The following is an 18,012-nucleotide window of genomic DNA, read 5'->3' as shown; positions in this document are numbered from 1 at the left end:
GATTTGGAAAAAGGGAAATCATAACTAATTAATGAATTTGCTAATAAGTTCTCAACTTTTAATAAAAGTCCAAGTGTCCCTCACAGAGAGTGGAGGTTAAATTAGAATTTTAAAAGAATAGTCACTTTGCTAGAAAGAAAAAGGCTGCTAGGATTTGTTGCAGTAGATGTAAGTAAATGATAAAAATGTAAAAGTAAACACTATATGATAAACAAAAGATCACCACTATTTGAGGCTAATAAGTTCTCAAAAACTTCTTTATTCCTTATAACTTCAATTAAATGTTTCCAATTTTACAAATCTAGACCATAGCTTCCCTCCAACCCTGCTTGTCCTCATCTCTTGCAATCAATGGAGACAGTAGAAAATAAATCCACAAAACCATTTAAAAAAATTTCATTGGAAGACTACTGCTTTTGCCATTTATAAAGTTTAAATGTCTTCTAAAATATACCATTGGCTGTACATTACGTTTGCATGGTGATGGGGGCCGTGGCGTATTGTTTGGTCTGGGCAACTGCATCCCTGCTGCTGCATTACCCGACAGCACACACACCCTTACGTTCATAACCCACCACAGGTTCATAACCCACCACAGCAAGCTGACACGGCCAATACTCTTCATCTTCCCCCATCTTTAAAGCCACTTGACCTAGTGCAGCATCATGACAACTCATGCTTTCATGTAGCAAAAGCCTGCAGCTGGTTCCTGACTGCTGCCCTCTCCGTTTTGACCAGACTAATCTTAAAGGGATTCTGCATTGGTACTTCTTTCTGCAAAGACCAACGAATGTTCCCCATTGATGATGTCACATTTAAATTAATGGTTCATTCATATCTGCCACACACTTGCTTCTTTCATTTAGTCACTTCACCGGAGGCAAAATTCATCACAACACAATGTGCAATGAGGACAAATTTTCCATGAAAACCCAGATTTTTATTTTAAAATATATTTTTATCAATTTTTAGAAAGGAAGGGGAAAGAAAGATAGAAACATCAAAGATGAGAGAATCTATGACCGGCTGACTCCTGCACACCCCACTCTGGGGATCAAGCCTGCAACCCGGGCATGTGCCCTGACCGGGAATCAAATGGTGGCCTCCTGGTTCATAGGTCAACGCTCAACCACTGAGTAATGCTAGCTGGGCTGTGCACACTAAGACTTAAATGCCATTTTAATTTTTCTCCCATACTCCAAGTATGATATATTAACTCACAGCACCACCTACCTTTCAATAAAAGGCTAGGAAACTAGGTTTACTTTTAGCATAATGCCCAAATGGATGGCCTTACAAAATAGAATGTTAGGCTCAAAATGCAAAGAAGAAAAAAATATCTAAAAACAAGTTTCATATGGCAATATATATAAAATGCTTATACCAGTACACATACATTTCCTAGTAATGTTCCAAACCCAGGAGTCTGGCCAGCAACATACTAACAACTTCAATCTGACACAGAACAGTCAGTGCACAGACTGTGCCCCTGAAAGTTAACTGGAGTTGCAATCAGGGAGATGAGGGCTGCGCTGACATGAATCTAATATTCACTGATATTCCCTGCCCAAGTGGAAACTGGAAGGTGTGGTTTTCCTTAGAAGTCTTCTCAATACTTTAGTCATGTTCCCTGTTTAAATGAGAAAAAGGATGACGAGAGATAAAATCTCACTTTTCTATCCTTCCACAGTGATGCCTATCAGCACCAAAATCTATATAAAATGTGGAAGAGGCTGCTTGGGCAGCACACTCTCTACATCAGGGGTCCTCAAACTACGGCCCACGGGCCACATGCAAATACAAATATTGTATTTGTTCCCATTTTGTTTTTTTACTTCAAAATAAGATATGTGCAGCGTGCATAGGAATTTGTTCATAGTTTTTTTTTAAACTATAGTCCGGCCCTCCAACGGTCTGAGGGACAGTGAACTGGCCCCCCGTTTAAAAAGTTTGAGGACCCCTGCTCTACATGATCCAAACCACAGGCCTTTCTCAAATCAGCATGATTCTTTGACTTCACACTGAAATGGGAATCTTTTTTCTGCAGAAACGACAATTTCCTTAAATAAACCTAAGCAGTACAGAAATATTAGTCAGCATAAACGAGCATTTGAACCAATAGCTGAGAAGTCAGTCGCACCATGAGAAGCAACTGATTACATGAAAAGCTTGGTTGCGATGTTCATGAACGGAAATGTCTTAAGTTACACAGGATTTCTCCTGCACAGTTCACAACCCCGTAAGGCAGGTGGGGCTGAGGATCAACATCCCCGTCCCCCACAGGAACAGATGAATTGCGGTTTATGCACCTCAGCCCATGGAGCACGAGGCCAAGGGGCATTTATGGCGGTCCAGTGCTCTATTCCTTAGATATGCAAATTAGAAAAAAACCAAAACAATTTCAGTTAAAACTGACTAAAAAGAATTTAAAATAGAAAAGTTACTTTAAAAATAGCACTTGGCCACAACTTTCAAACGGAGTAATTGGATTAAGCATTTTCTTAACACGGGACTGGGGCTCTAATTGTTTTGGAGGCTCTTTTCTTAGAGCGTGAGGAGCTCAGCATGTCACACCTCACAACTGTGCTCAGTCTTTTTTCAGGGGTTCACGGCAGCGGACACCACCAGGAGCCTCTGTGATTGGACAATCAAATTACCATCCCATTTTGGTGGGACTACCTTGCCAGTTAGAGTAGAGTTGTTAAAAAAAACTCTTCCAACCTTTATAATTAGTAAAGTTTCATATCATCAATGGAGTAACAAGGATAGTTCTCACTTCATAAGCCTTCTTCTCTACGCTCTTTGCATTCCAAATCCATTATTTTCCTAATGCATTAGTTTTAAATGCTTCCTTTCTTCCTGTAGTGTCCCTCTGAGCTGTACCAGGGAAATTACTAATGCACTTCAAGGTTTCACTAGACTTCTGTGTCCTAACATGTAGAATACAATGGACATTTTTACATTTTCTCACATCCTATTGCATAATACAAACCTGATCAAAATGCACAAGAAACATTTTGTGTTCAAATCAACACTAATTTGAAATGTTTGGTTAGGAAACAGCATAATTTATTTTAATATATTCCAATTTAGTATGAAGGTGAGCAGTTATTATTTCTGAGGTTTAGATATCTAAACTATAGTTTACCATTGAAACAAACAGATTTTTTGGGGTCTTTCTTTATTTATTTTTGATTTTTTAAAACTTCCTTTTAAGTTCACAGTGTCACAGGAGTAAAAAACAAGACTGGTAGAAAGCACTCTAAAACATATGGCTTTATATACATAAAAATTCAATAATGTTGCCACAACCCCTAATACAATGTGATCTGTATTTACTTACTACTATCCAGAATAAACATCTGTACATATTAATTGTTCAAGTATATCTAGAGCAGTGCTTGTCAAAGTGAGGTTCCACTGCTAACTTAATGGGTGTTTCTTTGAACACATCCAATGTCAATACAATTAAATGTAATTGTAACAATTTCTTGAATATGCTCTAAAGAGCCACGCGTAATTTCCAGTTAGTTTAACACCCCCTTTGTACAGCACCAAGGTTAAAAATGGATCTAGCTAAATGTTCTCTTTCTTTTATTAGTTACAGTTTGTTTTTTATTTCTACAATATTAAGCCCACACTGAACTCTTGTGAAACTTTTACCTTAAATAAATAAACACTTCATCCATCTCATACTTGAATACCTAATTTTTTCCGTATAGTACATGTTCCTGGGTAACAGTTCTATGTTGGAGAACTAGGCAAGTCGGATAGGGTTCTCTAGGTTTGCTTTAAAACTTTCAAGAAACCTGGTGGCTAGCTCGTCATCGACTACTCGGCCATCACTTGACATGGTGACCCTGATGAACTGCTGTTGCTGCAGTTTGTCATTCCCCTCTTCATCCTGAGTGAGCTTCAGCACAGATCGGAATCTCCCCACAGCCAAGATGCAGGCCTGAGGAGGGTTGATCACTGCAGTAAACTCATCGATGCCAAACATCCCCAAGTTGGAAATACTAGAGAAAACAAAAAGCTCTGAAGGTGGCATGTTGCCAATCAAAGAAGATTTTCCCCAAGCACACATTTTCACTTTAAAACTGTCATTCACAGGTAAACTGATTGTATACATAGAAAATCTAAGACTCTACAGATAAACTAGTCAGATTAGTAAGTGAATTTAGCTAAGTCACTAGATAAAAAGGTCAATATAAAAATTCATTTTTTATTTATAAACAAGTTGCTGTAATTGGAAAATAAAATTTAAGAATACCATATACAATAATATCAAAAATATCAAGGAGCCTGCCCAATGTGGCTCAGTGGTTGAGCATTGACCCATGAACCAGGAGGTCGTGGTTCGATTCCCAGTCGGGGCACATGCTTGGGCTGCAGGCTTGATCACCGGTGTGGGTTGTGCAGGAGGCAGTCAATCGATTCTCTCTCATCATTGATGTTTCTATCTCTATCTCCTTCTCCCTTCCTCTCTGATATCAATAAAAATATATTAAAATAGCTGAGGTAAATAAATCTATTGTATTTATATATATATTTAAATATCAAAAAAAACTCCAGATATCACTCTATGAACACCTGAATGAGTTAACTAGCCAACCCTAAAGGGTTTCTACTAGCTTTGACACAAAAGTTTGTCTGAAGAATATTTTCACACAATCTGTTATCTAAATAGAGTATGTGATATTTAGCTTAAATTTTTACAGTTTCAGAAAAAAAATAAAACAGGTGACAGCTGTTTGATGCTACTTATAACTAAGAGTTTAAATTTTACCTGAAAGATCCTCCTTGGTATTCTTCAGGTAACAATTTCCCATCTCTTGCTTTCTTCGATAGAGCCTGAGAAAAATGCAGACCATGTCAAACAACACTGTATTATGCACAGTTCAGGGTATTTGTCACTTGAAATATATGCACAGGGTACAGTCTCATCTCTGAGATGCTTTGCTTTCACTTTATAAGATGTATATGTACTTTTCTCTAAAGTAAATTTTAAAATGAACAAGATAGGATACAGTCTAAAGAAGCTAAAGATGTAGTCAAAACTCTAGAAAAAGCACTTTCCTTAAAAATTGTGCACCACTACTACACCAAATATTTCGGTGTTTTCCATCTTGTCTATAAAACTTTTTCTTATAAGATATTCGAAGAAGACATTTTTGTTAATCTAATATTTTAAATAAACTATGCAATGACAACAAACCTGGAACCAACATACCAGTTTTCATCTTTCACTTTTTCCTCTTTTTTATCCATAACACATAAGTAATTTCAGACAGTTGTTAAAAAAAACCCCGAACTTTGTATTTCACTTTCCCATATTAGAAGCATCTTTCTTGTTGCCAAGTCTTTATAAATGATTTTCAAATGTCTGTTTAACATTCTAAACACTGCATCTGCCAGAATTTACTTAGTCATTTCCCCAGTGTCATCATTTGGTTCACTGATTTCTTTTGAATGATTTCATATAAATTCTCAGAAGTGGAATTACTAAGCCCCAGAAAGTGGACATTACTAGTTCTTCATCCTACAGCTGAAGCATTTCCTGGATGAGCTAGTCTAACTGACACCCCACAAAGAATATAAGGATGTAGTAATTTTATAATACTCTTGACAATACTGAGTTCTAAAAACTTAGATGATACCCTGAGAGTGAGTTTAAGAAAAGTTCTTTAAATTTTCCTCTACTTGCACTTGCAGTTAACTGCACTTCTGTTTAAGTTTTATTTTTCAGTGCTTCCAAAGCACGGACACAGAGGCTCAGTCATTATTAATATATATAATAAAAAATTAATAATGAATTTACTTTATGAGAAGGGTTGATAAAATAAATCCTGGGCTTACTTAATGTTCTATATTATACAGCTAACATAAGTACAATTACAATCACCATTAATAACTGTTTGATTTGAAACCATAAATGATTTCCACTTTGAAAAATAAAACATTCTTTTAAAATCTAAAAATAACCTCAATGTATTACTGTGACTTAATGCAATTGAAACAACTACAGACTTATTTTATTTGGATAGTTACTTATGAAGCTATTTGAAACCAAAATGAAAACTGAAGAGAGAGACTTAGACTTGTGCAGCCCGTGGAGTGTCAGAAGCAGAGAGAGTGATCTGCAGATGTGCTTTTCCTGCCTGAAGCGATACAACGGTTCACATGACTTGCACAGACACATGTCATGTGGACCTTGAGAGGCATTGCTTTAAAGGCAGATGATTTCCACATGCCCTGATGAGTTATTGCACTAACACAAATAAAAAGCACATTCATTTTAAAAACTAGGCTGCAAGCATGCATAATACACTTCTAAAAAACCTCTGTACACTCTAAAGACATCAGCAGGATATTCCTATCAGTGAACTCTAAGAACCTAAAATAAAAATAGAATCTGAGGAGGATTGATGGTTCTAAAAATTCCTCAAGAATTCTCACTGGATTTTCCTGGTAGTCTGAGAATATGAACTTAAAATCAAAGCTGGTAACAACTCTAAGCAGACAGCTGAAACAATATTATACAAGATGGCCAGCAAACATTTCCTTGGTAAACGAAAAAAAGGATCACTTATCTAAAAGAATCTGAAATTGTCAATGCTGACACTATAATACTTCTGATCAAAAACACAGAAATTATTGAGGCTGTCAAAGCTGACCTACTGCCTGTGTTCCTGCTTATTCAATGTAATATTTTTGGTGAAATCAGATTCTTCTACATTAGAGCTACAGAATTGCTTCTATAAGAAAACACAGGAAAAATGAAGTACTTTTGTTTTTAGAACACTAAGCACTTTTAGTGGTCTCAATTCTAAAAAGAAAATGAATGAACTTTTAAGAATAATATGATGTTAATAGTGAGGCCTATGTAGTACCACTTTTTTAGAAATATAGTTTTAGCTTAACTAAACTATCATCTTTAAAGTTGAATTCTAGACTTCGGGAAGTAATCATTCATCTATAACTTAAATACAACTGACCCTACTTTATCTGCAGGTTATTTCTGAAATTCTGAATGTTAAATGTTCTTAAAATGGGTCGTATCTATGCCCTGGCCAGGTGGCTCCATTGGTTGGAGCGTTGTCCTGTACACCAAAAGTCTGTGGGTTAAATTCCCTACCAAGGCACATACCTACCTTGCAGGTTCAATCCCCAGTTGGGGCACATAAGGGAGGCAACCAATCGATGTTTCTCTCATATCGATGTCTGTCTGTTTGTCTGTCTCTCTCTCCCCGCCCTCTTCCCTCCCTCTCTCCGGAAATCAATAAAAACATATCTTCAGGCGAGGATTAAAAAATAATAATAAAAAAATAAATAAATGGATCATATCTGGATAAAAACTTAAACTCCATATACACAAATGACAATCACTTGGAAATACACACACAAACACAACTGCATATACAAATACAAATAACTGCATATAGATATATGCATATCAATCATAGAGTGACCAGATCATGTCAACGCTTTATCAGGAAGTAAATTCCAACATTTTGAAAGCACAGTATTTAAGGCCTACCTTCACAGAGTCAGCAATTTCCTGTATGCCCTTGGCTGCGGCATCTTTTATGATTGGTGTTATTAAACCTCTATCTGTTGCCACAGCCACTGAAATATCAATAAAAGGCAGTTGCTTTGGGCCCTCTCCATCCCAGCTTACATTGACACTTGGCATTTGCTAGAAATAAGAAATAGAAATACATGTTACTAAAGAAGCAGCTTCAGACCAAGTTGAGTAGAAAAATAACTAAATTATTATGCTCACTGGAAAGTGAATATAGCTAGACAGAAGGAAATAAAAATTTGGTTTAAGAAATGGTTTGGATCTCTGTGTTAAATACCTTTTATATCTGGGATGAACAATTAAGCATACCATCTTTTCTGAAGCAAGCTTGAGGAAATTCTGATGCTGTACACATTTTGAGCCCTTTATATCATGGTTAAAAAAAGGCTCCCTTTGTTAAACCTTGTGGACGAAAGGGGCCACATGCTAACCTGACAAGCTCAGGGAAGGCCTGCATCGCAGTCTTGCAAACTGAGACCTAAAGTAACCACAAAGGATGGTCTGAAATCAAACTTTAACTAAAAGCAGTTATTGTAGGTCGTCACCTCCTTGGCTGCTATTTTCACTGACAAGGTCAAGTCAACATTTACCTTAACTGAGCCTGTCTTTTTGCATCTATAATAACATACCCTTTGAAATGTCTAGGTAACTTGTAACTTCCCTTTTTCCGGACCCCTTGGGGCACAACCTAATGTGCTGGGCACCAGGACAGATACCACAGATTCCTTCATTATGTTAATCATTCTTGTACCCACCTAAGAATGTGTCCATCATTTTACTTTTTATCCAATCCCAGGAGTTTCCCCCACCCCCCTTTACTTTCTCCCGCGTCTCTAGTCTGCCTCTCTAGTCTATCACCAATGGATTTCATGTAACCCACCTACATTTCTTTCCTTTGATTGCAAAGTATAAATACAGATGTAACCCATCAATATCTGGAGCATTATCTCAATTCCTTGAGGTTCTGCTTCCCGGCATATGTCGACAGTCTGGCTCAAATAAACTCACAAAAATTCTTTACAGGTTTCAATCTTTTTTTTTTTTACATTAACAACGTGATTGCTATAAAGTATTTAATGTTTGTTGTACTTCCTGCCCCAAGATTTGACCAACATGACCTTGAGAAGGTAGACAGGGAAGAGGAGTGGTGACATTTACCCACTAACTCCTGAGGCACGAAGAAAGCCTGATTTTCTAGCACAGCCCTGGGAGGTACCAGCAGGCCATTCATAAATGACTTCCTTATTTAAGAGAGATTTTCTAGCTTCATAAACATATGATATGTCCTACATGTGAGCACGTCTATATTTAATATGCATACAATACACTGAGGCTGAAAAACCAGATGAAATGGTTAAATACTTGGAAACAATGTGAATTGATATGTTGTCAAGTATCATAGCAGAAAATGATGCTGAAAAATAGACATAAAAAACAAATATCTCTTCTCAAAAATTCTTTGCTTTCTACAGAATAAGATCCATACCGCTCTTCTATAATGTAAACATAGCCATCCACAACACAATTCCTCCTACCTACCTAATCTTACTTCTGACCATTCCCCTAAGATGAATTTCCCAGGTCCCTCAGGCCCTGCCCTGTCATGCTGAGCTCATTTCCATTTCCTCACTCTTCACTTCTCCATCTTTTGAGGCTCTGCCCACTCATTCAACAATGCCACTAAGTCAAAATAAACAAGGAAGTCCCAACCTCTTAGAAGATTTAAAATATTTTAGAGACAATGGTAAAATAAAAGAGATAAAACCACCCCCCACTTGGCAAATAAATTTAGTTAGGAAGCTATTGTAAACAAAAACCTATGGGACATAAGTTGTACTTGAAGAAAAATTTATAAACCTAAATAATCTTAATAAAAGATAATCATAATGAATTACAGATTCAAGTTTTCTAAGAAAATATATCTTATCAAAATAAACCTGAGGATGTGAAGGAATACATAATAAAATAAAAAGGGAGTAAGTATACAAAAGCGAGGCAGAGTTCAGAAAACCCCCAGGTATGGAGGACATTAACATAATTATAAGCAAACTTAAGTGACTCTAGGCCAGTGGTCAGCAAACCGCAGCTCACGAGCCACATGCGGCTCTTTGGCCCCTTAAATGTGGCTCTTCCACAAAATACCATGCGCAGGCGTGCACGTACAGTGCGACTGAAACTTTGTGGCCCATGCGCAGAAGTCGGTTTTCGGCCTGGGCGAATCTATTTTGAAGAAGTGGCATTAGAAGAAGTGGGGGGTGTCGGTCAGTAGGTCGGGCATCGGGAGACGCGGCTCAGGCGGGCCGCGGGATATGCAACACGGGGGAGGCGTGCGTGATTCATGCACGAGTTGAGTGAGCCAGTCGGTCAGCAGTCTATTGTGCAGTGGTTAGTGCTAGTGATAGACGAAACAAGTATACAAGACGAGTGTAGATGGGAGAGTTGGAAGGGGTCGACCTCAGCGAACCTACCTCAATCAGATTGAGGACGTTTTTAGCAAAGGCCAGCTTAGGAGTACCCTAATTAAGTTAATAACAATGCACCTACCTATATAGTTTAAGTTTAAAGAATTTGGCTTTCAAAAGAAATTGCAATTGTACTGTTGATATTTGGCTCTGTTGACTAATGAGTTTGCCGACCACTGCTCTAGGCTAATAAGTTTGGGAATTTAGATGAAATAAGTGATTTTCTGAGAATATATACGCTTCCAAGACTGATTCAAGAAAAAGCTGAAAATTAAACCGCTCAATAATTATGGGGGGGAATGAGAAAGTTGGCAATGCTCCCGCTTCAAAACAGAACTCAGATATGTTTACTAAATTCTATAAAACTTCAAGAAATTAAAAGCTTCACAATATTAAAAGAATCACAGAGAAAGGGAAGGAAAAAAAGCACCCAAATCCATTCTGATGAATCCATTTATTTAAAAAAGAAAAGAAAAAGCCTGGAAAAGCTAGCACAAAATTTAAATTACAATTACTATGGCTCCTGATACAAAATTATGGAATGAAATTGACAAACAGCTAATGACCACTCAAGGAGGGCAAGAATAACTCATACTTAGAAAATCATTAATAATTCAAAATATTATTTGGTCAAAGACATATGAACATTTCGACATGAACAGCTGAACAGGCATGCCTATACATTCTCAATTATTTAACCGTTCAAGAAGCAAAAATACATTCTTTGTAAATGTACTTTCAATATAGCACTTACTCAGCAGCGATACAGAAAAGCAGCCTCATTCCACAAAGAAGGCATGATAGCAGACGGTGCTGAGCAGCTAGTCAGGCAGCCTGGGGTTCAGATTTACAACTCTAGTCAGACCACCTCCCTTCTTGCCATTCCACCAGAACACCGTTAGGCTTCTGAAACTTAACACACATGGTCCAAACACAAACTCGAGATTTCCTGCTGCAAATCAACTCCTCTCCCATTTTCCCAATCTTAGACATGGGAAACTCCATGTCTGTCTGGAATAATCTTCTAGCTCATACCTACTTGGCTCCCTCCCTGTCTTCTTGCAGGCTTTGTCTCATTATCACCTTGCTAGAGAGGCCTTGCTTTTGAAAACAAGTTATTTTGTTCCTGAACTTGCTTTCTTTTTCACCTGAGCACTTTCACTATCTAATATTTAGCATTTGCTTGTCTCTTCCAACCAGAATGTAAGCCCCATGAGAACAGAAAATATGTAGGCTTTTGTTCACAACCATATTTCTAAGGCCTGGGATGTATTTAGCACAAGACAGGGGGGGGCTAATTAGTATTTGCTGAATAAATGGTCATTATTCTGCTATAATTAATTAGTTGTAAGCCCTTTTGATTCTATTTCTTCATCTGTAAGACTGAGGAAGATTAAATGATAGAATGATTTTAGCAATAAAATTATAGTGCTTGTGACTTAAAAACAAGAGTTTGATCCTATCTAATAAAAGGGTAATATGCAAATTAACCATCACTCTATCACAAACACGGTGGCACCCATAGCCACAAGATGGCAGCGCCCAGTCCTCTCAGCCCCGCCAGAGTCCCCCAGTCCTGGGGGGGTGGGGGAGGGGAGTGACGCTAAGAGCCGGCTGTGTGAGTGGCCTGGCGGAATGCTTGCTTTGTCGCCGCGCCCGGCTCGGGCTGGTCAGCTGGAGCCGGAGCAGACATGGACAGGGACAAGGGGGCCGGCCCGCAGCTTCTGCGGCCGAGCGCAGGCCCGGAGAGGAGACGGCGGGCCCACCTCCCGCGGAAGCAGCGTAGGTCCCTCCCACCTCCCGTGGAATTGGTGCAGGTCCTCCCGGCTCCCGCAGAAGCAGCGTGGCTCCTGGCAGTGCACTGCGGTTCCCGTCAGCTCCTGTGGAAGCAGGGGGCAGCCTACTGGGCACAATATTGCGCGATGGGCTACTAGTTACTATATATAATCTTAACACATTGTTTGCAGGTAGTTTTTATCGCGTGCTAACAGGTGGCTCTACTACTTACAGTCAACGTAAAACGTATAAATACGTTCCCCGCATAAAACGTGTTAATTTGCTCTATCTCCTAACATCCTTATTTAGTTTATGGCATGAAATTTCTCCTTGTTTATCTATAAAAATCCAAAGATGTGAGATTACATTAGAAGTCAAAATTATTGGGACTTGCTACTTACTTTAAGGGTAACAGCTGCTGCCTTGATGATAAAATCATTTACTGACACTTTAATGTCATCTGAAAGAAAAACAAGCAAACTAAAATGAACATTCATAATAAACTTTAACATTGACCATTAGGATTTCAAACTTGTAAATTACTACACTGACAAGCAATGGTAAAAAACATGACAGGTTTTATTTGTTTGCTTATTCAGTAAGATTCCCTGATAAGAAAAACTTGTATTATATGAGGTCCTGAACAACGAGTATTAATCATAAAAAGTTTATTTCTGGGCCTTGATTGTAATTCTTTTAAACTGCTCAGATATGATACACAAGAACTTGCAGAAAGAAAATCAACTCCTATGTCTCTGAAGAGACAAATGGTCTAAGATGTACTAGTATATAAACAGGATGATTCATTTTTTCCTCATCCTTTTCAAATGTCCTTTTTCTGCATATGCTTTCAAATATACTGACTGTATTAGAACTGTGGTACACATAGTCACTTCATAAAATAAATATATATCTTGGGGATATTCAAAATTTTTTCACTAATGGGGTATACAACAAAAATTTTGGACCACTGCATTAGATAAGATCTGCTTTTTAACTTAACAAAACAGGATACAGCAAATGCCAAAGATGAGACAATGTTGGTGTGCGTCCTAGTGTAATAAGTAAAATGAAGCTTTCTGTCCAGTTTTATGGTGAGTCCACTTGAATTAATTTCCTTCCACACGATGATTTTAAGATAAACCTGAGGTCCTCTCCCTCCCCACAGAGCTGCTATAACTAAAGCATTTGATTTATACTCTTGCTTTTCCCAGTGGGTATGGAAGTGTTGGAAAATGTAAACTACACTTGATTCTTTATTGCAAGAGCTTCTAGAAGATCAAGATCTAGTCAATGATATGTGGCAGGAATCACAAATCCTGTTATTATAGTATCATGGAATTTTGTGTGAACAAGACCTCATTCCAAAGGCATGCTGAAGCTTTCAGAAAGAGAGCAGATGAATTACCATAAACATAAATACTGCCAAACTGTCATGGTAACTGTCAGCTGCTCATTTAATTCACAGCTCTTCTAATTCAGATTTTCAGAAACATACAACTTTTCTGTTTCTTTAAAATCCCTTTAGGAATAGAAATAAAAATGGATTTCCAATGCTTACAGGTCAGAATTTCCTCATGTACATAAGTGTAAAGATTCTTAGCAAAATTTTAGAAAATGGAATCAAGCAAGTATGAAAAAATTAATGATTAAATGAGTTTTATTCACTCATTACAAGTAATCACTCATATAAACAAGGTCGATTCAACATTTGGAAATCAATAAAATTCCCCATATTAATAGGCAGGAAAAGGAAAGGTTATCTCAAAAGATACACAAGAAGCATTTGACAAAATTCAACATCCATCCAAATGTGAATTTCAGTCTGAAAAAGGAAATCTACAAAAACCTACAGCTAATATTAAAGACTGAATACTTTCTCCCAAGATCAAGAATAAGGTGAGAATGTCTGCTTTTACTACTTATATTCGTCATGTGACAGAGGTCCTCAACAGTGCAATAAGGCAAAAAAATGAAATAAGAGTCAGCCTAACCGGTTTGGCTCAGTGGAAAGAGCGTCAGCCTGCAGACTCAAGGGTCCCAGGTTCGATTCCGGTCAAGGGCATGTACCTTGGTTACGGGCACAACCCCAGTAGGGAGTGTGCAGGAGGCAGCTGATCGATGTTTCTAACTCTCTATCCCTCTCCCTTCCTCTCTGTAAAAAAAATCAAAATATATTTATAAAATATATTTTTTAAAAAAAAAGAAAAAAAAAAAGAAATAAGAGCCATACAAATTGGAAATAAATGATACATTAGTTTATGCTAAAAATTCTTATGTCTCTGCAACCTGAGCTTTAATTGATTTTTGGGAGAAACATTACAAATTTAATAACCTAAAATGCACTTTGAAGAAGAAATTAAAAAATTAAAACTTGTATCAAGAAAACTGATACATAAGACATATTTATCATCTAAAACCAGTTTTAAATTTTATATTTTCTAAAATGCTGATAGCTTTATTTGAGCATCATATAAAAAAGTATGATTTACGCAATACTATGGAATCAATTTATTTCTTATAAGAAATAAACCAATTGTTTAGCACTAATATATTCCAAGATGATGAAATTAAAATAAAAAGCTACACAATGTGGATTTTATAAAGGATTTTATGATAGTTAACATGCGTATTGCATTAAGTAAATTCAACTTTACTAACCTTTGACCAGTTTTTGTCTAACTTTTAAAACAGCTCCAACGTCACAATCAGCAGTAGCATATGCATGAGGTACAGTACTTTTAGATTCAGTTAGCCTTTTGGCAATAACTCTTCGAATATTGCTAGCTGGGATTTCAGTGAATGTGCCCTGCACAGGAATAGAGATTTGTCCTTTAAACCATGTAAAATGAAAGGGGAAAAAATAAATTTCATAACAGAAATCAGGTCTCAGTTACTTATAATAATAATTAAAGATTAATACAGAAAAAGTACTATTAAAAATTCTTAGTGCCCTAGCCAGTGTGGCTCAGTTGGTTAGAATGTCTTCCTGTATACCAAAAGGTGGCAGGCTTAATGCCTGGTCAAGGCGTGTACAGGAGACAATCCATCAATGTTTCTCTCACATCGAAGTCTTTCTCTCTCTCTTGCTTTCTCTAAGATAAAAAAAAAAAAGTCTTAGTATAAGAAAAATGTAAGAAACCTGAGGAGTGTAAAACTGTAGAAAAAAACTTCGTAGTATATGAGTGTAGAAGAAAGTGGAAAAATTCTAGTTTCAGTTATGAATGAGACTTATGTTACTATGTTTGAGATGATTTTAAAATATCTAACAAATCATGAAAAATTCCTCATGGATGTGTGTGTGCATGCACATGTATAAACACACACACACACACACACACACACACACCACCCCAGAGGTACCACCTATAAGCAATTTTTGTTATAAACATGATCTTTATGTATAAAAGGATAATATGCAAAGTGTCTTTTTGGGAGTTTGATTGTTTGCTATGACATGTGCTGACCACCAGGGGGGTGGTGTGGAATGAAGAAAGGCCCCAGCCAGCAGCTGGCAGCCAGGAAAGGGAAGCCCCAGCTGGCAGCTAGAAGGCCCCGATCAGCCCTGATTGCCAGCCAGGCCTAGGTACCATACCTGTGCATGAATTTTGTGCACTGGGCTTTTAGTTTCTTAACACATTAAGCACTATGTCAGTCACCGGTGACTGACACTATACTTTCCATCCAGACCGGTCAGTCACTGGTGCCGCCAGCATATCGGTGAAATCGGATATCGAGGGCAAAACGAAAAGGAAGACAAAACAGGCTTGGCGCTTAACGTGTTAATAATACTCAAAGCAGCCAATAAATCAACAAAACTAAAAGCAATTTTTATTTATAAAAATGGCATAAAGTAGCCCTAGCTGGTTTAGCTCAGTAGATAGCACATAAGCCTGCAGACTAAAGGGTCCCAGATTCAATTCCAGCCAAGGGCACATGCCTGGTTTACAGACTTGATCTCCAGAAGGGGGAGTGCAGGAAGCAGCCAATCAATGATTCTCTCTCATCACTGATGTTTCTATCTCTCGCTCCCTCTCCCTTCCTCTCTGAAATCAATAAAAACATATTTAAAAAATGGCATAAAGTAGAAAAAGATAAGCCAATATACTGGATAATCTATCAAATTATTTGTATTTCAGTTTGTTATTTTTTTTTTAAATCACATGAATACCTTATATCCTAGAAATTCAAAATATGGAGTATGAATGAGCAATAAAATCTTCCTGTAACTTTATTGTAGCCTTTCCATTCTGTTCCTTGAACTTCTAACAAAAGCATGGGACTTAAATTACATCTAATTCCTTCCTTGTCCTTTACATCATCCTGGGATTGGGTTACAATCACTTCAGGATAATACAGAAGCACAAAGTACAGCTGATTTCCTTTTTGATAAATGCTGTCTTACAGAATTAAACATTTTAGGTTAACAAAGTACTTGATCAAACAGAATAGACAGTTCTCGGGTTACATCGGACTTGACGTACGCCGTTTCTTGGTTACGTTGCCATCTCCCATTTATTTATATTAAAAAAAAAAAGTTCCGTCATTTCGACGTATGTACATATGTGCTTTATGTTTTTTATTATTTATTTACCACAAGTAAAGGTCCGGAATTGTTATCTTTCTTTAAAATTTTTTTTTACTGTTTCACTTCATTACTGCTGTGTATGTTTTCCATGTGAGTGACGTAGGTGCTTATGTAGGTGGGTTACGACTCATGGCGAAAATCGTGTTACGTTGCATGGTAGGAACGGATCTCTGACATAACCCGAGGACCTACTGTAAATGCTCTCTATAGACTGTAAGAATTTGAAAGTGAGGTTTATCTTTCTAATCTGAATAACTTAGGTTTTAAAGAAATTAAGATTTGATTACACATAAAATTTTTGTATATGTAGTCATGTCATTAATGTACAGTAAAAAAATCTGTTTCATATGAAACTTGTACTATTTTCAATTCTTCTAAAATATTATATTAAATATATCTCCCCATTAGAAAACGTAGCAAAGGTTTGTCTCTCTGTCCGCCTGTTAATATTTTAAGTGCCCATTCAATTTTAAATAAGCCTGATTATTCTGCATTTCTTCTGATGGGAGGAAATGACGTGAAACCTAGGAAAGGAAGAGAGAGGCAAAATGGAGCAATTTGAAAACAAAAAGACTGTTACACTGCATATACCTCAGAAGAAAACGTGATTAGTCTGTGTGTCATAGTGAGCCTATCAATTCCCTTAGTCAAAAATTAAAACATGTCCACAAAAGGGAGCAAATGTCAGCCACTCATTATTAGCTAAACAAGACATGCAAAGTATCGGGACTACAGAGCATGTACATGGTACTGAAGTTGTGGAACTTGTAGTAAATTTGAATGGAATCATAATTCTGGTGTTCCTTTTGGAAGTCAGAACTGTACAAATAAATTTTGTTTGTGATAGGAACTCTGCAAAACAAAGCACTTGAAGAGTTTTGTCTTTATCTCTTTTAGCTGCTACTAAAATAGATTGCAAAAAGTACTTGTAAAACATACAGTAATGGTGCTTATTTTCTTTTCCACTTAAATCTGAAAAATAAAAATCTCCTTAGATGACATTACCGCTACGTTAGGTTGTCCAGGAGTTGAAACTGGCGGGACCATGGGCCGGGGATAAGATGGCGGGGCTGGGGCTTGTGCAGGCAAAGGTGCAGTGGGAGTTACAGGAGGGGCTGGGGTCGGTCTGGATTCCATGATCTTGCCCGTCTGCTTCAACTGGACAAGCTTGACAGCATCCCTGGATATAAGAGGGGATTAGATAACCATGATGAGAAATAAGAACTATAATAAAACCTTTAGAAAAATGGAAGGGAGATGTGGAGGGAGGATACAGAAATATATACATGTCAGAAATATATAATGCAAAAGGAATTATTTGATCTAGACAAATGAATCTTGTCTGCTGATTCATATTATTTGTCCAATCAGTACAATAATTGTACAGTTTCAAAAACCAAAGAATTAGAAATTTATTAACATACTGGCTATAGACAGTCATTTTAAAAAAGGAAATTAGTCTTTTCTCTCCCAGGGGGAGGGGGGCTATCATTTGGAATATGAGCAATTCACAAATTAAACCACACCCTCATTCTTTATACTTGTGAAGTAATTTTCACACTCAGAAATTATGAAGTTTATTGTGCCTATGACTTTCATTAGGA

At 37.2% G+C, this 18,012-nt stretch overlaps 1 protein-coding gene across 1 annotated transcript in view; it reads right to left on the bottom strand.

Moving 5' to 3' along the window:
• Positions 1-266: 266 nt before the first annotated feature.
• Positions 267-18,012, bottom strand: part of PDHX (pyruvate dehydrogenase complex component X) — a 42,424-nt gene continuing 24,678 nt past the window's right edge. Inside the window, exons 6-11 of the mRNA XM_070427779.1 lie at positions 17,414-17,588; positions 14,482-14,629; positions 12,222-12,280; positions 7,538-7,696; positions 4,787-4,851; positions 267-4,016 (exon numbers count right to left, since the gene is read on the bottom strand). Coding sequence (XP_070283880.1) covers positions 3,758-4,016; positions 4,787-4,851; positions 7,538-7,696; positions 12,222-12,280; positions 14,482-14,629; positions 17,414-17,588 — 865 coding nt within the window. The 3' untranslated portion in view covers positions 267-3,757. The remainder of the gene's footprint in view (positions 4,017-4,786; positions 4,852-7,537; positions 7,697-12,221; positions 12,281-14,481; positions 14,630-17,413; positions 17,589-18,012) is intronic.

This window comes from Myotis yumanensis, unplaced genomic scaffold (genome assembly GCF_028538775.1).
Source record: "Myotis yumanensis isolate MYYU_CA2020_CCGP unplaced genomic scaffold, mMyoYum1.0.hap1 SCAF_10, whole genome shotgun sequence".
NCBI lineage: Eukaryota > Metazoa > Chordata > Mammalia > Chiroptera > Vespertilionidae > Myotis > Myotis yumanensis.
This window is presented reverse-complemented; position numbering and strand designations above follow the sequence as displayed.